General features: G+C 65.0%; 1 protein-coding gene across 7 annotated transcripts in view; it reads left to right on the top strand.

Moving 5' to 3' along the window:
- Positions 1-24,675, top strand: part of PTPRF (protein tyrosine phosphatase receptor type F) — a 409,613-nt gene that overhangs the window by 343,075 nt on the left and 41,863 nt on the right. For 4 of the 7 annotated variants that reach the window (XM_059727694.1, XM_059727696.1, XM_059727695.1 and 1 more), the window contains 9 exons: positions 1,905-2,486; positions 3,041-3,174; positions 4,792-4,936; positions 8,019-8,324; positions 10,795-10,988; positions 17,209-17,235; positions 19,598-19,715; positions 21,755-22,333; positions 22,883-22,980. In XM_059727694.1, coding sequence (XP_059583677.1) covers positions 1,905-2,486; positions 3,041-3,174; positions 4,792-4,936; positions 8,019-8,324; positions 10,795-10,988; positions 17,209-17,235; positions 19,598-19,715; positions 21,755-22,333; positions 22,883-22,980 — 2,183 coding nt within the window. The remainder of the gene's footprint in view (positions 1-1,904; positions 2,487-3,040; positions 3,175-4,791; positions 4,937-8,018; positions 8,325-10,794; positions 10,989-17,208; positions 17,236-19,597; positions 19,716-21,754; positions 22,334-22,882; positions 22,981-24,675) is intronic. The other 3 variants (XM_059727699.1, XM_059727700.1, XM_059727701.1) reach the window with 3 other exon arrangements.

Raw genomic sequence — 24,675 nt, forward strand, 5'->3', positions numbered from 1 at the left:
AGCGCAATGGCACCCTGCAGCGGTCCCACAGCCCGGCCCCCTTCCCAATGAAGCCCCAGTCCAATTTCCACCTATTTTTCCTGCCATGATTTTGCAATTTGCTCCAAAGGCCACTCTCCTCCCCATGCGGGGGCAAGGGGAGAGCTGTGGCAGGCAGGCCAGTTAGCCCCAGGCCGAGTCCCGGGAGTGGGGCGGGGGGGACGTGCCCCGTGGCACTGCAGTCCAGGCCGGGGTTGCAGTGCACCGCAGGGCAGGGCTTGGGGCAGCACTGCCGCCTCGTTTCCAGGACCGCGGCACGCGGGTGAGCACTGCGAGACCGAGCTCTCCGCTGCCACATTGCAGGCCAGCCCTCTCTGCTTCACGACTGTCCTGGCTGCACTCCCCGCGGCCCTGTGGGCAGCCGGTTTCCTGTCCTCTGACCCTACAGCGGCTTCCTGGAGAGGTCCCAGCCGAGTCCTGGCAGCACGGCTGCGGCCTCGGCCACGTCTCCTGCCGGCGCCCGGAGAGCCGGGAGTGTCGCTTTCCTCCGCCCGCAGGCAGACGTCCCGCAGATTCCCGCAGACAGGTTATTCTTTGGCCCTGTCTGTTCCCACCAGTCCCGTCCTGCATCACTGTCACCTTGCAGCGCCGCGTCCCTGCTCACACAAAACCGCAGAATTGAGACGGGGCCCTTTGACCCGGAGATTAACAGCCAATTCGCCTTCCCCAGATGCTGCCCGGAGCCGCCTGCCGTCAGCTTTGCTCTGCTCTGCTCCGCGTGCCCGGCTCTTCCCTTCCTGCAGGACGGGGGCTCGCAGGGGCTGTGTGAAGGGAGGAGCAGACCCCGTGCCTGGCCCTAGGACACCGTGAAGGGCTCTTGCATGCTCCCAAGACCCGTGGGGCGCTGGGGACGGCCCGTCCCTGCCACCCCCAGCCCCTTCCCTCTTGTTTCGGCTCACAGACGCCACAGCCCCTTTTGCTCAGTTGCCCCAGACGGGCCCAGCCCCGAAGAGCCCGTGCTCTTTGGCTGCAGGCTCACGGCGCTCAGCCGTGCTGCAAGAGCCGATCGCATCCAGGCATCTGTCCCAGCCCCCGATTGCTTTTCACAGAGGTTAAGCGCTCGGGCCTCCTGCTTTGGGCCCGGGGGCCGTTCCCGTTGGGCTCGTGCCTGGCATTTCCGCAGCACGAGCAAGTAGCCGGCCCCTTGCCCAGGCCGGCCCGTGGGAGACTCAGATGACCGTGCGCTCGCGGTCTGGACGTCCACGGGTGCGCCGCAGATCTCTCCCTGCCCCGGCACAGCGGGCGCGTGGCAGCTGCTCCGTGCGGTGACAGCAGCTCTTGTTAACACGTTCGGAGTCCAGCATCCGAGTTCCCGCGTAACGCTGTATTGTCTGGTTACAGCTTGACACTCCACCCTGTGACATAGCGGCTGTAGCAGTCGGTAATTTCTCTAGCTGCATCCCTTCTGCATGCCCCGTAACACCGACCAGGCTTTCCCACCAGACCATCTAACAGCACCTTCCATGAGTTCCCCCGACCCAGAAGCAGCTCAGGCTGCTTTCCCTCAACCCTTCCCGAATCGGCTGTGAGCCAGGCTTGCGGGGACGGGGGGATGGCCCAGATTGTCGCCAGATGTGTCCCCGCGCCCGAGAGCATCCCTGCATCCCTGTTAAACCACCTTTCTTTAGCCTGCTGCTGGCAAGTGCCTCGAGCACGTCTAATAACATGATTGCTCTGTTTATCCTTCCATTAAGAACCACTTCAAGCAATACATGGTAATCTAAAAACGCATGTTCCCAAGTACCGAGCGATTTCTGCTGTTTAGAGGAGAGCGCTCCTAGGTGGCGGCAGCGCCCGGGGTCTCCCCGCTGGGGCCTGGGCCGGCCTCGCCGTTCACCGTGTCCCTCTCTGCCTCCCCGTTCCAGCGCTGCCCAAGCCGCCTTCGGACCTGCTCGTCACGGAGACGACGGCCACCAGCGTGACCCTCACCTGGGACTCGGGCAACTCGGAGCCCATCTCGTACTACGTCATCCAGTACAAGCCCCGGTCCTGGGAGGGCCCGTTCCAGGAGGTGGACGGCGTGGCGACCACTCGCTACAGCATCGGCGGCCTCAGCCCCTTCTCGGAGTACGAGTTCCGCGTCCTGGCCGTGAACAACATCGGCCGGGGCCCCCCCAGCGAGCTGGTGGAGGCGCGGACGGGTGAGCAGGCTCCCTCCAGCCCGCCCCTGAAGGTGCAGGCCCGGATGCTGAGCGCCAGCACCATGCTGGTGCAGTGGGAGCCGCCGGAGGAGCCCAACGGGCTGATCCGCGGGTACCGCGTGTACTACACCACCGACCCCCACCTGTCCCTGAGCATGTGGCAGAAGCACAACACGGACGACAGCCACCTCACCACGGTGGGCAGCCTCATCACCGGGACCACCTACAGCATCCGCGTCCTGGCCTTCACGTCCGTGGGGGACGGGCCCCCCTCAGACAGCATCCAGGTCAAAACCCAGCAGGGGGGTACGTATGACGCCCTCTCCCCATAGCGCTGCTGCTCGCGGGGCATGGCATGCGCCTCGCCCTCTGCCCGCAGCCGTCCAGGGGCATCTCGTGCATGCGCGGCTCCGGCACCGCGCCTGGCGCTGGAACAGCTGCGTGTCAGAGTGACATCTTGGCACCAGAGACAGCAGCTGCAAACACTGTGTGCGCATCAGGGGGAATCCGTGTTGGCTTCAGCAGAAATAACCACGTTAGCAGCCCTGTCTGGGTTGAGACAAGGGCGCGCGTAGTGTGAGCTCCAACGAGGCCGCCCCGCAGAGAGAGCCCTGTGCCGCTCTGCCGGGCACGCCGTGAGCTGAGGATGGTTGCGTGCACGAGCTAGGTGAGGCTGCCAGCCCAGGGAGCGGCCAGGAACGAGCCCGGCCTCCCCGAGTCAGTCGCCCCTTGACTTGTCACCCCTGCCTGACCAGGGGGAGGGAGGGAGGGCGGTGAAACGGGGCCAGGAGGACTCACACAAGGTCCCGGTGCCCTTCGTGCCACCTCCCCCCGTCTTACTCTGTTCTGCTGGTCCCCAGTTCCAGCCCAGCCGGCTGATTTCCAGGCAGAGGCCGAGTCGGACACCCGGATCCTGCTGACCTGGCTCCCGGCCTCGCAGGAGCGCATCACCAAGTACGAGCTGCTGTACTGGGAAGGAGAGGACGGCGTCCAGGTGAGGGCCTGGCCCGTGGGGTCGGGGCTTCGGGACCGCGCGGCGCGGCAGAGGCAGCTGTCGGCACCCGGGCTGTCTGTCACAGGGCGGTCACTGGGCTGTGGGCTGCCCTGCGTGCAGGCGTGATGCTGGGTCCCCGACCTCCAGCACCGGGCAATTCCCAGCGAGTTAGTAAAGCAGCTGTGGCCCGAGGCTGCGGTGCTGGCAGCAGTGGCTGCAGGACAGGCGTGAGGGCAGGGGAGTGCAGCTTTCCAGCAGGCTGCAAAAATGTCTTGAAACGCGGCCTGACGGTGCTGGGACCAGACCCACCGCAGCCACGGAGCTGGACATCGAGGAGGGCTCCACAGCTTGGGGGAAGCTTGACGTGGGGGGAGGACCCTGCTGGGGCCCTGCGGCTGTCAAGCCCTCCGCAAAGCACCTCTGTTTCGATCTGGGGCCCAGGGCAGCTTCCTAAGAGATGTGCAAGCCCCCCAGGCCCAGCATCCTGCCGTCGTGCCGGCTTTGGCCCTTTCCCGGTGTTTCCGCTGGTCGTGGACACTGCCAGCAGCGGAGCTGTGCCCTGGAGCTCCCGGCATCCCACCGAGCCCTTTGCTGGGGCCTGTCGCGTGGGCATTTCCAACCCCGAACACTGGCCAGTCCCCAACGTGGGACGTGATCCCCATCCACGGTTGAGAGCTGGGGCAAGGCTGCCGCAGAGCAGGGCCTCAGGCTGGAGTTGAGCGGCCCGGCTTCTCCGCCTGCTCCCAGCCCTGGAGCAGGGAGCGAGTGCCGGCAGCCCGGTTCAGGGCCCGGGCGGGAGCCCTGAGGTCGAGTGACTTGGTGACATCTTTGCCCTTGAATTCAAGCAGCTCAGGGACCCGGAGAGCTGCGGGGAAGGCACGGCTCGCGCATGGCCGGGTCAGCGTGGTTTGTGGGCATGGCTTGAAGCTGCAGCAAAGTCGGTTTAGTTTGGACGTCAGCAAAAACTTCTTTGCTGTCCGAGCAGGGAGGCAGAGGAGCAGAGACCAGGCAGGGGCTGGACGCTCCATCCCTGGAGGTGTTCAAGGACAGTCTGGACAGCTGCTGGTCAGGGATGATCTAGGTGTAGCCATGCCACGACGGAGATTTCCGGGCTTCTGGGCTTTGGTGGGGCTGGGGGGGAATCCTGCCTCTCTGCTACGTGATGCAGGGGGTTTGAAGTCTCCCCCAGCGGCACTGGTGTGGCTGCAGCCCGGGATGGAGATGGGGCTGGGCCGGGTCAATGCTCCTGCTGGCACCAACCCGCAGGGTCTCACCGCCACTCTCAGGGTCAGACTGACATCGTATTTGGGGTCAGGAAGGGATTTAACCCCACGGTCAGATTGCTACAGACTGTGGGTTTTGCTAGTAGGGGGATCTCTGGAGCGTGTATTAACAGCCCTTTACAGAAGCAGGATACCGGCTGTTGCGGCCGCCCTGCTTTCCCTGCGGCGGGTTTGGGTGTGATGTCTTGTGTGAGGGTGACCTCCCTGCCAGCCCCCCCCCACGGCTCTGGGTTTTGTGGTGTCGGGCGATTTGGGGAGTGGGTTTCCTAGCTCCCCCTGGCCCGGAGCGCCGGGCACCGATTACGGTAACACGCGTCTCCTGCCTGTTTTCCAGCACAAGGTGGAGTTCGACCCCAGCTCCTCGTACGCGGTGGAAGGCCTCAAGCCCGACACGCTGTACCACTTCCAGCTGGGCGCCCGCTCGGAGCTGGGCCTGGGCGTGTACACCCCGACCATCGAGGCCAGGACTGCCCAATCCAGTAAGTGTCCGCAGGGCTGCAAGAGGGAGACGGGCCGGGCTGGCACCCCGCAAGGGTGGGGTGCCCGCCCCCAGCCGGTCCGACAGCGGTGTCCCCGCGGAGAAGGGGGCACGTGGGGAGCGCCAGCCGGGGCTCTGCGTCTCGGGCCGTTGGGGAGGAGGTGGCCCACGGTAAGTCCTTTCTTTGTGTCCATTCAGCCATGCTCCCCAGCGGGCAGACTCGCAGAGACGCCGGGCCGGTGGGCCGGGGGCGGCTGGGTGGGCCCGTGCGTCTCTGCGAGGTTGCTTGCACCTGGCCGAGCCATTCAGATGAGGCAGGCTCCGGCTCGGACACCGGCAGCGCGGGGAGCCTCTCCTGCCTCTGAATGCGCCGGCCTGCCAAGCCGCGGGACACCGTCACCCCTTGCCATCCCCTTCCCCACCACCCCCAACAGCTTCGGCTGCCCCTCTGCTGCGGGACTGCTTGCAACGCGGGGGCTGGCGGGGGTCCCGGGCAGCGGGGCGCCCCTGCGCTTGCTGGGTGGCAGATGTGCGAGTGGTGCCGTGTGCCAGTGCCCGGCTGCAGCTCTGGGGACGCAGCCGTGGAGCGAATGGAGAGGCCAGATAACGAGGTGACCCCGGCGGCATCGCTGTTGTCCTCTCCCTGCCCCATGTGATCGCGGAGCCGCGGTTCTCGGGGCTGCGATTGGCAGCTCAGAGTGCTGCGCGTAAGCAGATTAGGGCTATCAAAGGGCTCGGCGATAAGCTCGTTTTCACTAACGATTTCTGGGCTCGCTGTTATGCAAAGAGCATTAAAAAGAGGGAAAAGAGACTTTCCACTGGGGCCGTCTGTCCGGGATTTTGTGCCCGTGCGGGGTGGGGAAAGGGCAGAGCGCAGCAACTCCTAAGCAGGATGACCTTCTCTTCCAGGGAAGTGCGGGCACCCTGTTTCCCCTCCCTCCATTCGCATAGTGAATGCCAGGGCCCCTAAGGCCCCTCTCCCCAAAATGTCTCCTCCACTGCCCCAGTTGAACTGCGCCTCCCTCGCCCGGCTGCCCAGGGTCCCCTAGCGCAAGGAGCGGTGACCGGGACACGCAGCCGTCCCGTGGCCCCGTGCAGACCAGAGCAGCGCGAGCAGGCCCGTCGCTGCGGCGCGGTGATGCCGGGGCTGCAGCCGGGGCCCGCGGGCGAGCGAGTAGCCTGCAGCGAGCCGAGCCTCGTGGTGTGTGCCTGCGGGGGTGTGTGCATGTGTGCCTGGCCTGCCCGGAGCACGGGGGGGGACATTTCCATGCCGTGCCCATTTTCAGTTGATCCTGCTCACGTGACTGAGGTCTGTGTTGTTTCCTTTAAGCTTGTTTTGCATGCTGCCCGCGGGACTCTTACCCAGCCAGCCGCCGGGGTGGAAGGGGCCCCGAGACGCCCGCAGGCAGCCCCTGGACCAAGCGCCGAGCAGCTCGGGTGTCTGGCCGAAGCAGGCTGTCCTGCCAGGCCTCCCCGCAGCCAGCCACCGAGGGCAGGGCTGCCCCCAGCCCTATGGCGCCCCTCTGCACGCTGCCCTCTCCCCCTTCCCTTCGCCCTCTCCTGCGGCCACTCTTCTCCTCCTGCCCCCGGGCCGAACTGGGGAAGACCTAGGTGCTCTGTCAGACCCAGGCTGCTCCTTCTCTGCCTCTGCCCCGCTGGCTTCCTCGCTCTCCTTCGTCTCTGATGGGCCCCGCGCCTGCAGCCCCACTGCCAAAATCTTCTTCCAGCCGTGCCGCCCCTTGCCTTGGCTCTGGCAGCCACGGTGGAGGCCGTGCCCCAGCTGAGATCCTTGGAGCCTCTGCCAGTGGGTGCAACGGGGACGGCTCGACTCGGGCTGCCCTGCGTCCACTTCCCAGCCTCCAGCATTGCCCGGCGTCTGGGAACTGGCCTCTGCCCTGCCTAGCCCGCATCGTTCCCTCGCCGCGCGGTCGCGGGCTCTGCCCCGTCTTCCTTGCTAGCAGCAGCTTGGCTCTGCAGGCGAAGGGGCTGGCGCAGCCCGGGATCCCAGGCGAGGAGAGGCCAGAAGCAGGCCCGTACGTACACAGGGCAGACGGGATCGGGTGATCTCTGCTCCTGCGCCTTCCCAGCCCCTCGGTCACTGCCGTCCACCCTGCCTCGGCCCCTGCCTGGCACTGCCCGGTTGCTGGACACCTTGCTGCTCTGGGACCACGAGGTCCGTCTGCACAGAGCCAGGCCCCCTGCTCCTGAGACCCCGGCCAGTGAGGGAGGGGGCTGTCAGGCCACACTCCCCCCTGCACCCAGTCAGTGTCTTCAGCCAGGAAAGTGCCTCCCCCCCGAGACCCCCCACCAGCAACCCGTCCAGAGCAAGGCCACATGTCCCGTGCCGCGGGCCTCGGAGCTGGCTGCATCTCCCCGCAGAGACGTTACCAGGGGGGCTGCCCCTGCACCCACTGTCCCCCCTCGCAGGGCCCGTGCCTTGCTCCAGCCCAGCAGCGCCGGGGTAGCAGGCAGGGGACAGTCCGAGACCGGCGTGGTTCTCCCCCTCCGCTCGGGTCAGCCCCTGCCCGGGGTCGGGACCGCCTGACGCTAGGTGCACGCTGTGGCGGCTCAGGCTCATGGCAGCAGATTTTCACCGAGGAGGAGAAGAGGCCTTGCCTGCCCCGTTTCACTGCTCGGTGCTGGCAAACAGGAGTCTGTCCTGACTCCCTGCAAGCCGCCTGGCGCCACGCTCCTCCCCGTCCCATCCTGCGGCGGGCACGAATCTCCCCTCTGTCCCTCCTGCCTTCTGCTCCCATCTTTTCTCACAGTCAGCTGGAAGCATCTTCCTTGCTCTTGCCCCGTCTCTCTCTTCCCCCTTTCTCCCCGCGCTGCTGTTTGCTACCAGCGGGACGGCATCCAGCGCCATGCACAGGCCGGGAAACGCAGCGGGCCGGTGCTGCCCGTCGGGTGCTCGGAGGCGATCGGTCCCCGCGCTGGGTTAGGAGGGCAAGGGCTGTTCAGGCTGCATTTCGTGGCAGAGACCACGTGCTCAGCTGGCTGGGTAAGAGTGCCCCATCCATTTTGGTTTCTCCTTCCACTCATTTCCCTTCATCTCCCCATCCCCTTCATTTATTTGTCCCCAGCCCCCTCCGCCCCGCCCCAAGAGGTCGAGTGTGTAAGCACCAGCTCCACCACCATCCGGGTAAGTTGGGTGCCGCCGCCGGCCCAGAGCCGCAATGGGGTGATCACGCAGTACTCCATCGCGTACCAGGCGGTGGAAGGAGAGGACGGCGCCAAGCACGTGGTGGAAGGCATTGGACGGGAGCGCTCCAGCTGGGAGATCACGGACCTGGAGAAATGGACCGAGTACAAGGTGTGGGTGCGGGCTCACACCGATGTGGGCCCCGGCCCGGAGAGCCTCCCCGTGCACGTGCGCACTGACGAGGACGGTAGGTGATGCTAGCTGTACCAGGACCCTCTTGGCAGGAGGACGCCCCGGCCCGGTGGCATTTCTCGCGGACCCACGCGTAGTGCAGGGCCAGCTGCTGGAGGGTGGGGGAAGCATCCCGTTTCGGACGAGGCGCTGCGCTGCTTGCCCTGGCCCGGCGCGGCCGCTTGCCTGGGCCCCGGCAGCGCCGGTCGCCTGCGCCTGCCTTGCCGTCTCTGCAGGAGACGTGCCTGCCAACGGCAGATGCCGCGCGGCACTCCCCTGCATTGCGGGACCGGGATTTAAACTCGACTCGCTGACCTGAAACACGGCAGATCAGAGAGAGGAAATTAAGTCCCTCGGAGGCGTGCAAGCACTGCTGGAAGCTGCTTCCCGCCCCGGCTCCCAGGCAGGCCGCAGCTTATATAAATCTGTTCGGCTCAAGAGTCAGCATATCGCACGGGCGGGATGCTTCGCCGGCCGGGGCAGCCGGAGAAAAATTGCTTTGTATTAGTGAGACTGTCAGTCATGTCACTGGGACTTAAGCCCCTTCCCTTTGAACGTGCCGCTGCTCGGCGTGACGGCCAGGACCGCCGCGGCTTCGCGCTGACCGCGGAGCTGCAGATTTTGGTGGGGAGCGAGGTGGAGAAGTGGCGGGCCCAGAGAGCACCCTCTCCGCGCGCCCAGCCAGGCTGGCAGATCAGGCCCGGGCAGTTTGCACTCATCCCTCGTGCCGCCTCGGCGCTGGGAAGCACTGGCCGGCGGTTTCCCCGGCGTGCGAACACATCCGTGTGTCCTGCTGCCTGTACCGTTTGCTTCAAATCATTCAGCAGAGCCGTCACCCCGGGGGAGCTGCTACCCCAGAAATGTCGTGGCCAGCTCTCCTATTTAGATGTAGGGCACCGCGGTTGGACATCCCGGTCGAGCTGTCAGGAGTGATTTGGATGGCTCCGGCAGGCTGCGCGCGGCAGAGCCCCGTAAGGGAGGAAAGTGCAATGCAGAGCTCTGAGTGAGAGGCAAACAAATTGAACTTTCCCTCCTCCGCCTCTCGCTCACATCCGCGGCGCGTACGGCGCAGGCGTTCATCGTGGGGGTCGCCTTCCCGGCTCCAGCGGGCTGGGATTCCTAGAGAGCCCGGTGGGACGAGGCTTTCCGAGAGCTTTGGCACCTTTTAACATCGCCTGCGAGCTCGTGCCTCTCCCGTAGCCCCCGGCCAGCGCTGATGCTACCTGCGAGCACTTGCACGGTTGGTAGCTTTCCGAGCTGCTCGGGGAGGACCACGCTTCATGCGGAGGCTCCCGGCTGGCCGAGCGGGAAGGAAGGGGGCTGGCTCGCTCAGACAGGGAAGCCCCTTGACTCACCCGAGGTCACGGAGATGAGCGGTTTGGATGACAACGCAGCGTGTCACGGTGGGAGCCTTCAGCACGCAAACCCCTCCAGCCTCGCACCTCGAGCCGGCCAAGCAGTGCCGAGACGCCCCATCCCTCCTTTCTCCATTTTATTTAATTATCCACAATTAAGAAAGACATCTGGGGAAAATAATGAATTGCCCCGAGGCTTAAAGACCGTGCTTGCCTGCCGGGAAGCTGTTTCTTCCCATCGAGTTGGTTGCAATAACAGCGTTCATCCCGCCTGCCTGTCAGCGATCTGTCCCTAATTACCTAATTGCTATGCTGTCCTGCTGCGCTGAGAATTGGGGTGCGCGGGGCTTTCGGAGCCCCTGGTATTCCCGGGGAGCGGGGCTGGGACCTCTGGGCCGTGGCAGGCGTGTGCATCGCGGCCGTGCCCACCGAAGGGCTCCCGGCCGGTTCAATCAGAAGACGCTTCCCAAGAGCCACGGAAAGCACTAATGTCTCAGCATTGACATTTGTGTCCCCGTCAATGCAGAAGCAGAAAAGTAATAAGGATGTAATTTTTCCAAATGGTAAATAGGGTATAAATACGTTTTTAAGCGTGGCTCACCTCGCCAGGGAATTGATATTTCCAGGGCAGCATCATTTTTCATTTTATTATCAAAAAGTGTTCAGCTAGCCGTGCATGAAATACAGTCCACCCAGAGCTGTCACCATCCCCACAGGCCCTGTTATCTGGCAGTGCTCAGCGACCGTGCTCTTGGAGCTCGGGGTTATTGTCTTCCTCCCCGTTAGCCTTCGCTGGCCGCCGTGGCCATGCGGGCCCGTGATCGGGGTGGTGGTGGGGTGCAGCTCCAGGCCCCGCGTGCCACCCTTGCCGAAAGCAGCTGCCCCACGCAGGAGGCAAACGCTCTGCACAAGACGTTGCACTGGGTATCGCAACGGGAGCTCGTGGGCACCGGGGAGATCCAGCTGGGGAAGGGCGATGGCAGCCCCGGGACGTCCCAGGCCGGAGCAGGGAGGTACCGCGGGCGGACGGATGGGAGCCGGCCCCGCGGGTTGGGGAGGAGGCGGTGGGTAGCAGCACGGGAGATGCAGGGGCAGGCGCTGTTCACACGGTCTGTGCCTCGTGTGTCCTAGTGCCCAGCGCCCCGCCGCGGAAGGTGGAGGTGGAGTCCGTGAATTCGACGGCCGTGCGGGTCAGCTGGAAACTGCCCCTCTCCAACAAGCAGCACGGGCAGATCCGGGGCTACCAGGTGACGTACGTGAAGCTGGAAAACAACGAGCCGCGAGGGCAGCCGGTCATCAGGGACGTCATGTTATCGGAGGCGCAGGTACCGCCGGGGGGGCGTTCGGGGCGGGGGTTGATTTCTGGAGGAGCCTCCTGGCATCCTGCCTTTGCAGCAGGGGCTGGAAGCGGGGGTCCTGGGGAGGATTGCCTCGGCCGCAGACGTGGGGGCTCTCTGGAAGCTCCCGCCCACCCCACGCCATGGGGAGGAGAGGCCCAGGCAAGCGCGAGTTTGTGCCCTTGTTGGACTCCTCGCAGGCTGGCCCCTGCCTGGCAGGGCGATGTGCAGAGCTGCCGCGTGCTGCCTGCATCTCGATGCACGCCCTGCCAGGCTGTCGGACGGCGCGCCAGGGGTTGCAAGCCTCCCCCGCGGGCGCTGGGGGCTGCCGCAGCCCAGGCTGGGGTTGGGAACTGGCACCGACCCGCAGGGTCCCGGCTGGAGGGTCTTGCCCCCCTGCTCAGGCTCAGCCCCACGCTGCACTGGGGGCAGGAAGGGATTTCCCCCCACTCAGACTGGTGCGCACTGGGGAGGGGGTTTGCCTTCCTCTGCCTGGGGTCTCTGGAGCGTGTACGAGCCTGCATTGCAGCAGCGGGACGTTGGCGGCCGCGGCCCCCCTGCTTTCGCGGGGGCAGGGCGGGGGTGACGCCAGGGGCTGTCGGGGGTGACTGTGTCGTGTCGCTCAGAGCTCAGACATGGGGTTGGTCTGCACTGGTTTGGACAGGCCTGATCCTGCCTCAGGGGGGTTGGACTGGATGTGACCCCACAGCTCCCTGCCAGCCCCACGGCTCTGGGACTGTGCCCCCTGTCCTCTGCGCCCGCAGCGCTGGGCAAGGGGTGATGCTGAGGAAAGGTGCAGCCAGGCCGGCGTGGTGCAGGGTGCCCCCCGAGCCCTGAAAGCCATGCGTCTCCCGGTGCTGGGCGCGATGGTGCCAGGCCGTGCCTGTGGGCTGCCACGCTCCCCCTTGGGTGGTGACGCTTCCCCGGGGCTCGCAGCCCTGCAACCCAGCAGAGAACAAGCAGACGCGCAGCCCTGGCTGCCTGGGGGTGTCTGCGGGGCCCGTCCCCCGTTTGCGGTCGGCTCCACGGCTTCTAGCCGAGCGGGTGCGGGGGCACCGTCCCCCCACCACATCCCGCGCCTCGGGTCTGCTTTGGGTCAGCCTGGGTGAGGAGGAGCAGTCTCCCGCGCCCTGTTTGCCCCGGGACCAGGGAAGCTCTGAGACCCTCTTGGAGCGGGGCTCCCTCGTCTGACGCAGCACGAGCCCCCGGGTGATCACGTCAATGCAGAACGCGCTCGGCCGCCGTCGGGATCGATGCCAGGCTGGCCGGGGGGCGTGCTGGAGCACGGCGGCGATTAATTGATCCTTCTCCTGGATGTGTGGATCCTTTATGCAAGGCTCCGGGTCGTTAGGAGAGAACTTCGTCTCGCCACAGCGAGGAGGCAGGCGCTCGTGACCCTGCTCGCGAGGACGCGCTCGTGCCTGCAGCCGACGAGCTCCGAGGGCCCGGGAGTCTGCAAGGCGCCGGCGGCCTCGTCACGCCCGGGGTTTTCTGTAAGCAGCGTGGGAAAGGTTCCCCGGAGAGCGCCTGTCGCGAAGGCCAGGGTGCAGAGGCATCCGGGACACGGGCACGCCAGCCCTGCTCAGCACCAGCGCAGGACACGTCTCCACCCACGGGGCAGGATTAACCCATATGAAGGTTGGGGGTCAGAGGGAATTGTCCACGGCGCACCGGCAGGGCGAGGACCCCTCCGCAGGTGCTGGCCCCAAGCATCGGCTGGCTGTGAGGAGGCTCGTCCCACATAATCTATTGCCTGCAGATGGTATAAAGACACCGGCAGGAGAGCTGACTCACGGCTTTTCGCTGTTTGAAGATGAGAACTAGACGGGAGTAAATGAAGATGAAAGGAAACGTAAAGAGCAGCGGAGATGTTAGCAGTTCAGATAACCTGGCTGCCTCGTTATCAGACCCGTCGGAGCGGGGTGCCCGGGCTGCGGGGCCGGAGGGACCGCGGGGTCTTGCCCGGCCTCCTGCCGAGGGAGGATAATGGACTGGGAGGAAGGTCCTGCGGCGAGTCGAGGCCTCTGTCTCCCGCCGGAGCGGTGCCTGTGACTGATTGCCCCTGCCAGCTCTCTCCAGACTGAAGTCCATTTCCAGCCCGCACCCTCACCTCCCCCTGACACGGACGGACAGGCTGCGCCGGCGTCTGTGCCCCGTGAAGACCCGGCACAGTGACAGGCGCGGGGCCCGTGCGCAGCCGGCTGCGGCGTTGTCACCCGCAGAGCCGCGCAGGCCCGAGGCCAGGCGTGGGTGGGGGCGGCCGAGCACCCGGCTGCAGGCACGGCTCTCCTCCTCTTTGCTGTGCATCGTGGCACAGCCCCGCGTCTGTCCGGGGCAGCCGGGAGGTGCCGGCCGTGAGAACCAATGCAGGGATTCATAGATTCATAGATGTTAGGGTCGGAAGGGACCTCAATAGATCATCGAGTCCGACCCCCTGCATAGGCAGGAAAGAGTGCTGGGTCTAGATGACCCCAGCTAGATGCCTATCTAACCTCCTCTTGAAGACCCCCAGGGTAGGGGAGAGCACCACCTCCCTTGGGAGCCCGTCCCAGATAGATGGAGGAGACAGGGAAGCAGAAGAGTGGTTTCTCAGCTCGATGTCCGAGCGCCCCGGGCTCCTCCGACGAGCGCGAGAGCCTCTGAGGGTGGGACAGACAGCGGGCGGTGGTGCCGACGGGACAGGCTGGTCGGCAGGAGATGGGGAGCTCTGCCCTGCACCGCCGGGCCCGGGCTCTGTCTCCTCCGGGCACGCTGTGGGGGGCCGTGCCCAGGGAGAGGAGCAGGTCGGTGACCCCGCCGGGAACACGTTACCCTGCTAATCCCGCAGCCGGCAGCCGCGGGAAGGAGGGAATCCCACCCAGGAGGTGCCGCAGCTGTTCCAGCTTCTCCTTTGAGTCTCTGCCCGCACGTGTCCGCCTCGGGGGCCAGCGCGGGGAGGAGGCAGGGAGTCGCTGTCGGCCCTTGTGCTCGACATGCCTGTGCCGGTTAAGCGCCCGTCTGTCTTGGGGCACCTGGCGGGAAGGAAGCACGCAGCTTGCCCTGAGTCGGGCGCTCGGGCCCAGCCCAGACGTGGTTTAATGGGACAGGCTGGTTCAGGGGGAGCGGGACCCTTTCCCAGCTGCTTCCCGTGGGATCCGTGCTCGGTCCTGGGGGTGACCCTGCGTCCTCTCACCCAGAGAAGAGGTGGGAGGCCTGCAGAGGACTTGTTGCACAGCCAGTCTGTTGCCTTTGGCACGCTCTGCCAAGCCCTGGGCAATGGCCCGGCCATCTCTCCGTGTCGCCGAGCAGCTTCCAGTCTTGCCTCCGCGGTGCACTGCCACAGCATCCCTGCCAGCCTGGCTCGTGCCGGGCCTCCCCGAGCCGGCTGGCGCTCCAGGAGCGGAGGTCTGCGCGGTGCTTCCTCGGCCCCTTTCCAGACTTAGCCGAAGGAGCCAGCCGGCACCAGGAGCGCGTGCCCTCCCCAGAGAGGTCTTCAGGGGCGGCGAGGCCCTGAGCAGGTCTCACATCTGGCTGGTCCGTGTGCAGTGCTCATCGACCACCTCTGCGCACACCCTGCCCGGCCTCTCGAAATGGCAGAGGGAGGTAACAGCAAGCAGCTGGGCCGGTAGCGAGCTGGGAAGCCTGGGAGGGAGCTGGGGCACGAGAAAGGACCCTGGGCCCACCCCAGCGTCAGGAGGGCTTGGAGGAAGGCTCCCTCTTGGACCCGTTGAGTGGCTTGCAGAAGTTTCTTGCGATGCTTCCCAGAAAGCCCCTGAGCTCCTGGCTTGGCTCGCCGGTCCGGAGGCGAGGTGACACTCCAGAGCGCTGAGGCCGCTCCTCTGCTCCGGTCCTGGGCAGGAGACGGGCATCCAAGAGAGCCCCAAATCCAGCTTCCCCGGCTGGGGCTGGGGCTGGCTCCAAAGGGCCTGGGCCGGTGCCGCCGGCAGAGCCGCCGCGCTCAGGGAAGGCTGCCGTCCCCTTTGCAAGACGTGGCCACGCCGCGCCGCGCCGCGCCACGTGGGAGCGCAGAATGAAGTGTCGTGACGGCACCGCCGTGGACATAAATACACGCCGTTAGCCTCGGCGCCTGCCTGCACCGCCTCGCCTGGCGCTCAGCACCAGCTGAATCCTTTTCATTACGGCGACTGGGTCCCGAGATCAATTTGTCTTGCTCAGCAACCTTAAGCACTTAGGAAGCAATTGAGCTGGTTTAGGAGGGAAATGTTTTTTATCTGCCGGTGATATTTCCGTAATGGATATAAATTCAGTTTGAAGGGTTGAGCCAGGCCTGGCTCCTCAGACCTGTTTCTGCGCTGAGATGGAAAGGTTCCCGTGCCCCTCGGATCCAAAGGGGAGGACGTTGCGCTGATGAGGGCAGCGCGCGCGGCGCCTCCGGGGCCGAACTCTGCTCCGAGCCTGACAGAGGTGGGGAGGGGGCAGGCTGCGGGGCCGCGGGGGCTCTCCCGAATGCGCTGCTTTGTTCTGCAGCCAGGCGTGGAGGCGGGGGTCCCCGCGGGCACCGCCACCGCAGCTCCTCTTCGTGGTCCGGCTGATTGCCCACGTCGCGGGTAGGACGGGGCTACGTGCTTTCCCAGCCCAGCTGCAGCACCACGGTTCTCCTAAAAGAAAAGGCTGCCGGTCCCGTTGTCCTCTTCCAGCCAGCCCGATGGAGCAGGACGCGAAGCCAAGCGGTTCGGCGCGGCTGGGCGCTGGCAGGACTGAGCATGGAGAGGGCGTCTCGGTCTGCGCTGGAAGAGGCTCTGATGCCGACCGTCCTCGGTCAGGACTGCTTTTGCAGAGCTCTCCGGGGGTGACCTGGCTTCTCCGTCATGGTTTATGGGGACGGTTGCAGCGGTAGGTCAGTGCCGTTCGGTGGGGGACCTAGAAGAGGAGTCCAGGAGGCACCGTCCCACCAGTGGCCGCTTTCCCTGGATGCGTAGACTAAAACAGCATAAACACTGATTTTATTTGAACGCTGAGGAAGTGCCTGGAGGGGTCCGGCCGGCAGGAACCCCCTCGGCGAGGAGTCTACGAGAGGCACCTTGTGGCTTTTAATATCGCTGACCCCGTCTGGGGCATCTGCCATCTCCAGGTCCCCGGCCCTCTGCAAAGGTTAGCTCAGCTCAGCAGCGCCCAGCCCCGTCGGACGGCTCCCACCGTGAGTCTGTAATGGGGCTGGGGCTGGGACCGCGCACCCGTGCTCGGGGGGAAGGGACTGACCGCCCTGGCCGAAAAATCTGGGTTCGGCCAGTGCCCTCCGTCAGCGGTCGGCAGAAAGCCTCGTGCCAGTAGCAGACTCTCCCTGGCTGACGCTCCCATGCCCCGTGCGCTCTCAGCAGCCGAATCCAATCCCAGGGGCGATTGGAAACCCGCGCGCCTCCCGGGAGCCTCCTTAGCGCATCGTTGGAAGCGGGGGCACGGACGGCGTGCATGCGCCGCTCGCTGCACCGAGAAGTCCTCCCCGGTGCTTGCTCCCATGCAGCACGAGGCGCTTGAGAGCAGCAGCTCCTGCCCTGGCTTCCCGCGAGCACGCGGCCTCTGGTCCGGAGCTCAGATTGGGTACCACTCGCAGCTGCTCGGGTGGCTGCGGGTGCTGAAGTCCCCCCGGGCAGGTGATGGGGAAGGAGAAGCCCCTTGTACCAGAGCCGCGTTTCAGTTGACACCAGCTCCTCCATCTCCTCGTCTGCTGCCATCTTCGGTTTGCAGCGAGACGGGGCTGGGGCGTTTCTGGAGCAGACCCCTCTCTGTTGCTGCCGCTCCGTTTCCAGGGCGGGCACAACCAGGAGGGCCCTCGCGAGGGCTGGTCCCTCGGCAGCCCCGGGCGCAGAGCGGGGCTGAGCGGCCCAGTGCCTAGGATGCTGGTAACCGTGTCTGCATTGCCACTGCCCTCCCCGCTGCCGCAGCAATGCCTGGCATCAGCAAAGCTGGAGGCGGGGAGCCTGGAGAGCCCGTGAGAAGAGGTAGCAGGTGTTGCGGGTGTGTGTGCGTGCGTGTACGTGCGTGCAGCTCCTGCCCTTCTGCACAGGCTGGCTGCATGCAGGCGGTTGTGCTGCGTCCTCGGCTCGGCCTGGCCCGGCCCGGGCAGAGGGATCCCTCGTGTGTCCTTGTGATAACCCCACGCCCGGCCCTGCTAACCCGCGCTCTTGTCGTCGTCAGCCCCTTCCTAGAAGCGGTCCCTTAAAACTCTTGTGTCTCCATTTTTCTCTCCTCTCCCCTTTCTCCCCATCAGTGGAGGGCTGAGGACTCCGTGGACCACGTAAGTACCACGCGTGTGTGTTCCCGTTTGGATCAGAGGGGTTTGGTAAATCGATTTGTGAATTTTGTAGACATAGTGCTGTCAAAACATCCCTTTCTCTCCTCTAATGAGGCCGGAGAGTTACATCGTGGAGCCTTCCACAAGCGGCAAATCCAGAGAAAATTGGCATTTAGATTGCTGCTAAATGCAGAAAAGCAATTGACATTTTCTATAATCTGTATTTCCAGCTTGTTGCAATGCAATTTTAGGCAGACTCAAGTGATCGACTCGGGAGGTGCAGCCTGCTTTCTGCAGGCGTTGGCCCAGCTAGTTATGTGGTACAATTAGATCTATAATCTCTAAACCTCATTGATCCTGCTCATGAAAAATAACCCGCACTCTCAACCGTGATCTTTGGCTGAAACAAAGGTTGTAATAAGAAAACAATCTCATTTAAACAGTTAAATCCAATTTTTCCCACGTAATTTTGAAATATAAATTTGGAGGAACAAACTCGAAAATGACCTTTTTGGAGTCAGCGATTCAATTACACGCCCCGCCGCCGGCCTCCGGGCCCGGGCGGCTTCTCGCTCCGCGCCAAGAGGCGGCGTTCGGCCGGGCAGGCGCGGCGCGGCGCCGCGATGACAGCCCTCTGTTTACCTGGTGCAATCATCCCTCCTTCCACCCCTCGCTGTCTTCCCCTCCTCCCTGCTCGCTGCCTGGGCTCCTGGTGCATGCCCTTGCGTGTGACTGCGTCTGCATGGACCGGGCAGGAGCTGGGTCCTCCCAGGATGCTCGCAGCCTGCCGGTCTTGTGTGAGTGTCCCCCCACGCCCCGCCGCCGGCCTCGGCACCCGTCCGCCTGCTCCTGCCCTCACTCCCCCTCCCGGCGTGCCGCCCGCCGGGGGAGCGGGAGTCAGGCTCGCCCTGTGATTTGGGTGTCGTTCTCGCTGGGGCTTGTTGATTTGTTTCGGGGCTGCTGGTTGCGCCCGGGCGGCAGGGTGGTAGCTTTGGGGTGAAGCGAGGGCACGGTGGGCTCCCTGGTGCCAAGGGCATTCAGGAGGGCGGTGATGCCCAGGCCCCCCTCGCCCCTTCCTGGCTCCAAGGACCCCCCTGTCCCAGGAGGCGGCCGTCACACAGCTCTCCCGTGGGCCCTCCCCATGGCACCCAGACCCTCCTCATCCCATGCCCGGTCGGCCACGGCTCCTTCCACAGTCCGTTTCCACCCAGGGAGGATGCCTCCGCGCGGCCCGGTGCCCGGGGCTGAGCAGCGCTTGGTGCAGCCAGGCCTCCGGCCCGCCCAAGCTGGGTCCGTGCCGGGGCAGCTCTCCGGCTGGGGCTGGGTTTCTGGGGATGGCCCCTGAGCTCTGTTCCTCGCAGCCACACCACCCACAGGCAGCTTTACGGGGCGAGGCAGGGCCCCTTGCTGTGGCGGGAGAGGAGCAGGCGGCCGTCCCGCTCAGTGTCTTGCCGTGCAGTCGGAGGTGAGATCGCACCCTCCTGTCGCCCGGGGCTCAGCAGCCGGGCAGGCCGGGGCGCGTGCCCTCTGCTCTGGGCAGCCGAGCATGCCCTCCAGGGCGCACCGCCAGCACGGCAGGTACCAGGTGCCCAGCTTGGCGCCCCGGGGGCTACACAGCCCGGACGCTGAGCCGAGACGAAACCACCCCGCGCTGCTCTCCCTTCCCCTGAGAGCCGCCTCGCCTCGCCTCGCCTCTGCGCCCATGGCCGTCCCTCGCAGCAATGCTGCAGCAGAGCCGACGCGTGCGGGGCACCGGTCGCCATCCACCCGCTCCCCCTTATCTCAGAGTCCAGCGGCTCCCCGCCCCTGCGTGAGCTCCCGCGCCCGGCGGCAGCACTCAGCTTGGCTTCAGGCCGAGTTTTAATCATGCCAGAACGAGTCCCCCGGTGCTTTCCCGACCTGGCCGTTTGCTCCGGCTTGTCGTGATCCTCTTGTCCTCGCGTGGCCTGCTCGGAGGCGGGCTGCCCCCGAGGCCTGTGCAGCGTTACACAGAAACCGCTTCCCAACCTGAGCTGCTGTAAGCGGCAGAGCGGTGGAGGAAGGAGGCGAGGAGCGGAGGGGAGGTGGTGGGTGCCGGGGTCGTCTCCCTGCCCGCCACCCTCTTCCCTGGAGGTCAGCCCTGCCAGCAGGCTGCTGAGGATTTCGGGTACGTGCACCGGGTCTCCGGGCTCCGAGGTGCAGTATCAGAGAGTGAATAAGCTCCTTGACGAGAGCTGTCCCCTCCTGCTAGCTCTGCACAGGTTGAGTTGCCTGCCCGCCTGGGTGCGATGTGTGGCAGCCCGTGCGTTCCCTGCTGCATCCCGCGTGGTAACGACACGTGTTTCTTGTTGCTTCCCTTCCACTTGCTGCATGGACGGACCCGCAGGAAACCATCATCAGCGGCCTGCTGCCCGAGACCACCTACTCCATCACGGTGGCAGCCTACACCACCAAGGGGGACGGCGCACGCAGCAAGCCCAAAGTCATCACGACCACGGGGGCAGGTGAGCACGTGGCGCGCAGGGGCGGGGGGAGCGCAGCAGGGACAGCCCCGCTGAGCAGCAGCTGATGGGGTTGAAGGTGTTGAGGAGGATCTGTGCTGCTGTGGAGGGGGAAGGATGCACATGATCCACAGGCCTGAACCCCAGGCTCTTAGGGGCTGGAACGTATGGATCGTGCGGCACGGGGCGGGGGTGCCGGTGAAGTGCCCTGAGCCCTATGGCCTGAGCTCCCCCAGGGAGCAGGGAGCCAGCCACACGGCCAAGCTCACTTCATCCCACCGTGCAATGCAGTCCTTTCCCCGCGCAGTTTTCTGATGCGCTGGGCGCTGGGGCGGGGTGTGGGCGGGCGCGTGTCCTGCCGCCTGCTCTGTGCTGAGAAGGAGGTTTATTGCGGGGACCCAGCCAATGTGCCATGCCCCTGCCTGCGTCTCAGTAAGCAAGGAGGCTGCCCCTGCGGCCCCAGGAGACCTGCAGCACTGCCCGTGCCCAGGCTACAGACCCCGCTGTCCGGCCTCTGGATCCCGACGAGCCCAGCCAGGGAACTCCCCCTGCAAGCGGACGAGCCTGCCCACGAGAGCTGGGGGCAGGGACGCCTCGGACTTTGGATGCGCTTTGTGAGTTTGCTGGAGGCAAGCCACCTCGGCCCTCAGAGCTAGTGCCAATTAGGCGGTGGCGTCTCGTCAGCATTGCACTCGCCGGTTCCAGGCTACAGGTGGTTGCTTTGCGGCTTTTCAGACCAGCTGCGGGAATAGCAGGTGTCACTCCTAATTGCAGGAGGGCGTTTGGTGCGAGCTAGAAATCCTGGCTCCCAGCACGCTGACCCCAGACGCCCTTTGCTGTCTCCTCTAGCTGCCTGTGATGCCAGGGTAGCTCCAGAGGTACCCTCTGCGGTCAGCCTCGCTGCGGCCGCATCCCTCTGGCCTCACCGTGGCCCGTGCTGCCCATCGGAGCCTGGTAGCTGTGCCGTAAACAGGAGAAGCTTCCAAAATGTCCGTGGCACAGCACAGCTGCCTGCTGCAAACCTCCCCACGACACGATGCGCGGCAGGTCGCCATGCTGACTTTGAGCGACCCCCCCACGGCGGGGAGACGACAGCCAGGCTTGCCTTGCTTCTATCGACTCCCGCGGGGAGCGGCGCTGTCAGCTGGCGAGGGCAGGATTGGGCCCAAAGGCTGTCAAGTCTGTTCTTGTTTTCCACGTGCCAGCAGGTCTCAGCATTTAAATGCCACGTGAAGATAGGGATCCAGGCTGCGCTGCTGCCCAGCGCCTTCCCTGTTTTTCCTCCTCAATCACCACGCCGCGCCATTGTTTCTAAATGTCTTCCCTGTCGGCTGATCTGTGTGCAAACCTGAGCTGATTGGAGGCGATGACACGTCCCCGCTCTAAGTGGAAGGGGGCTCGTGTTATTAAAGCATCAATTCTAAGCCGCCGGTCTTTAACCTGGGATGGCAGCAGCCCCTAGCGCGTGCGGCACAAACACAATTGCCCGGGAGCGGCTCGCCAATCACGCCGGCATTCGCTTGGTGAACGAGCTCATCAGCGACAGCAAAATACGCTCTGATTGCAAGCAGCCCACCCGGCTCCACGGGCTGCCTGCGTAGATGGCGAAATCGCAGTTCAGGGATGCGATGCATCTGCTTCCTGAGGGAGCGGCGAGCCGCGGGGGGGGCTTGCACACGTCTGCCGCAAAACAGGTCGTCGTGGTTCGGAGGTGGTGGCTGCCTGTATCCGCGTGGCGGGCGCTGACCGGAGAGGGGCAGAGGCATCCCTGGGACTGGTGTGGCACCTGCAGGGGTCCTGGAGCCGGTGCTGCCCAGGACGTAGATGTGCGCGGTGCTGCTGACCACTTAGTTGGTCACCTGCTTAGACAGTAGGATTTGGGGGAGGGGGTTGAAAATGGACCGGGTCCAGTTTCCATCCGCACCCGGGTTTGGGCCCCTACATGAGCCAGGCGCCCCCGAGTTAGGCCCGTTCTCCTGCACCCAGTCTTCTCCTGCCTCCCGCTTCTGCGCGTGGGAAGTCACCGTGTATTTCTGTTTCAGTCCCCGGCAAGCCCTCCATGATGATCAGCACGACGGCCATGAACACGGCGCTCATGCAGTGGCACCCGCCCAAGGAGATGGTGGGGGAGCTGCTGGGCTACCGGCTGCAGTACAAGCGGGTGGACGAGGAGAAGATGAACACGATCGACTTCGGCAGGAACGACCATCACTACACCGTGACCAACCTGCACAAGGGAGCCACCTACATCTTCAAACTGTCGGCCAAGAACCGGGCAGGCCTCGGGGAGGAGTTCGAGAAGGAGATCACGACCACGGAGGACGTGCCCAGCGGCTTCCCACAGAACCTGCGCGTGGTGGGGCTCACCACCTCCACCACCGAGGTGGCCTGGGACCCCCCCGTGCTGGCCGAGAGGAACGGGCGCATCGTCAGCTACACGGTATTGTACAGAGACATCAACAGCCAGCAGGACCTGACCAACGTCACCAGGAACACCAACATCACCCTCACCAACCTGAAGCCCGACACCACCTACGACATCAAAGTGAGGGCCCGCACCAACAAGGGGCCCGGACCCCTCAGCCCCAGCATCCAGTCCCGGACCATGCCCGTCGATCAAGGTAAGGGCTCGCTAGCACACCCTGACCCCAGGAAGGCGCCCTCCCTCTGGCTGCCTATCCCGGGGTTTCGCTCAGCGCAGGGAGCTTCCCTGACATCACCGGTGACAAGGTGGGGAGTCCTCAGCAGCAACGTAATTGCCTTTGTCACTTCACACGCTGGCTCCCCTGTTTCATCTGCACATGAAAGGCGCTTTGCTGGCTCCAGTGCCGACCTGCAAGGTAGCGTCGTCGGCACAGCCCACACCTGAGAGCTGCGGCTCTTTGATCACAGCACAGGGCCGAGAGAGAGAGAGCACGGAGGGGGAAAGAGGAGGGTGGCAGTTCAGTCGGCACCTGCTGCTCTCAGATGCTGGAGAGTGCAGTCGGAAGGAAACTCGATGGGAGGCTCCATAAAGACGCTGCCGGGCTGTCCTCTCCTCGCCTCCCCCTCTCTCCCACTGCAGCCGAGCTCTCTGACCCAGGCTGCCGTGTCGGGACAGACAGCCTGCGGCCACGCAGCGCCCTCCCTGCACGCGTGCGGGGGCTCACCGGTGCCGTTTCTTGTTTCAGTGTTTGCAAAGAACTTCCGCGTCAACGCGGTGATGAAAACCTCCGTGCTGCTGAGCTGGGAGGTGCCGGACTCCTATAAGTCTTCAGTGCCTTTCAAGGTAAGGCCCGCAAGCCCGGGGCGTGGAGATGCTCCCGTGGTGCGGGGAGCAGCCCTCCGCAGCGCAGCGTCTCCAGCACCTGCAGCCCAGGGGCTGCTCCGGGCGGTCGGATGCAGGCGAGCTGAGCATGGTCATGCCGGTGCCCATCTGGGGACCCTTTCAGTGGCAGAGGTCTCCATGTGTACAGCCCTGGCGCAGCGCAGAGGCCCCTGCCACCTCTCACCCTCCTTCCCTCGCGCCGAGTTGTAGGCCAGGGCCAGCTGCAAGCAGTATCAGTACAAATGGTAATAATGATGACTTCTGTGCCAGCAGGAAGCGATGGGAAACGTGCTGTGCTGTGCTGTGCCGAGCCGGGCATGGCTGGCTAGGAGGCGGGCCCTGGGTTGGCATGGGGCAGACTGGGAAGGGAAGGGGTGCGCCAGGCTGCAGTACATGCAGCCTTCTGCCTCGAGGTAGCTGGCGAGCCGTGCAGGGCCCCTAGCAGCATGCCTTGGCAGCTGGTGCTGAGGAGCCTCCGTGTCCAGGGTCAGGCATGGCCGGAGGAGCGCGTGCTCCGTGTGTTAACCCCCCACTGCCAGCCCACCCCTGGCGCCTGCTGGTTTCTTCCAGCCAAGCCTGGTCCTGAGCATCCCCTGCTCCAGCACATCCTGTCCGGGGCAGGGGGACTCGTGCATCCACCCAAGGCTCTTAGTGATGCCTGTTCCCTGGCCGGCTGCAGCCGATGCACAGACGGGCCGAGGTGCCCGCTCTCCCCACCGGTGTCTGGAGTCTGGTCCTCCCTGGCATCACCTTTAGGCGCTTCCCGTGACTGCCTGGCGGCGACAAGGCGTTCCCTTCGCCGGGGCCTCGGGGTCTGTTCTCACCCCCTGGCACGGTAGAGAGCCATTCCCAGGTTCTCTGCACCAGTGGAGACGGGTCAGGGTGGGAGAGTGCCCCCCTGCAGCTGCAGGAGAAGGGGCACAGGCCACAGACCACCCTGGAAGAGTCAGAGCGGCAACCTCAGCGCTGGACTTGGACGGGCAAGACCGTACAAAAGGCAACCAGTCCCTCGACCCTGCCCACAGCAGGGCACCACGTCCGTGGCAGGGTGCAGCACACTGTTTACACCGCACAGGACGAAACCCCTCTCCCTCGGTCTCCCTGGGGACGCTCCGTTTGAACGGCTGCAGCTCATCTCTCCCTGGTCTCAGGCACCAGGCCCTGGGTGGCCTGTTTGCACGCTGATAGGAAGCAGGAGCCGAGCCCTGGCCCTCTCTGCCGGGACGCAGGTGCGGGGAGCAGACCAGGCTGCGGGATGGGAATCCCTGTGAGGTGGGTGCAGGCCCATGCAGACAAGCACCATGTCTCTGCTCCAGCCATTGTGACTGCACCGGTCTCTGAGCGGCCTGTTTGCAACCTATGCTGCGGCCCCCAGGATAAGGCCGGTCCACGCTATCGCTGGAAGTCCAAAACAGATGCAGCGGAAGCATCCTGTCCCTGTGCACCTCCCGGGCATCGATGAGCTTGTCCTCGCAGCACCCCGAGAGGAAAGGAACACCACCCCACCGCACTGCTGGGAAAGGAGGCAGAGCAAGCCTGTGGTCTGCCGGAGCCAGGCATGTCGCCCCGCAGCATCTCCCCCAGAGCCACGCTTGTAGATGGTCCCTCTCCCAGCAGCAGGGAGGCCAGGATGACCAGACTTCCCCTGCCGCGCTT

This window comes from Alligator mississippiensis, chromosome 5, assembly GCF_030867095.1.
Source record: "Alligator mississippiensis isolate rAllMis1 chromosome 5, rAllMis1, whole genome shotgun sequence".
Lineage (NCBI taxonomy): Eukaryota > Metazoa > Chordata > Crocodylia > Alligatoridae > Alligator > Alligator mississippiensis.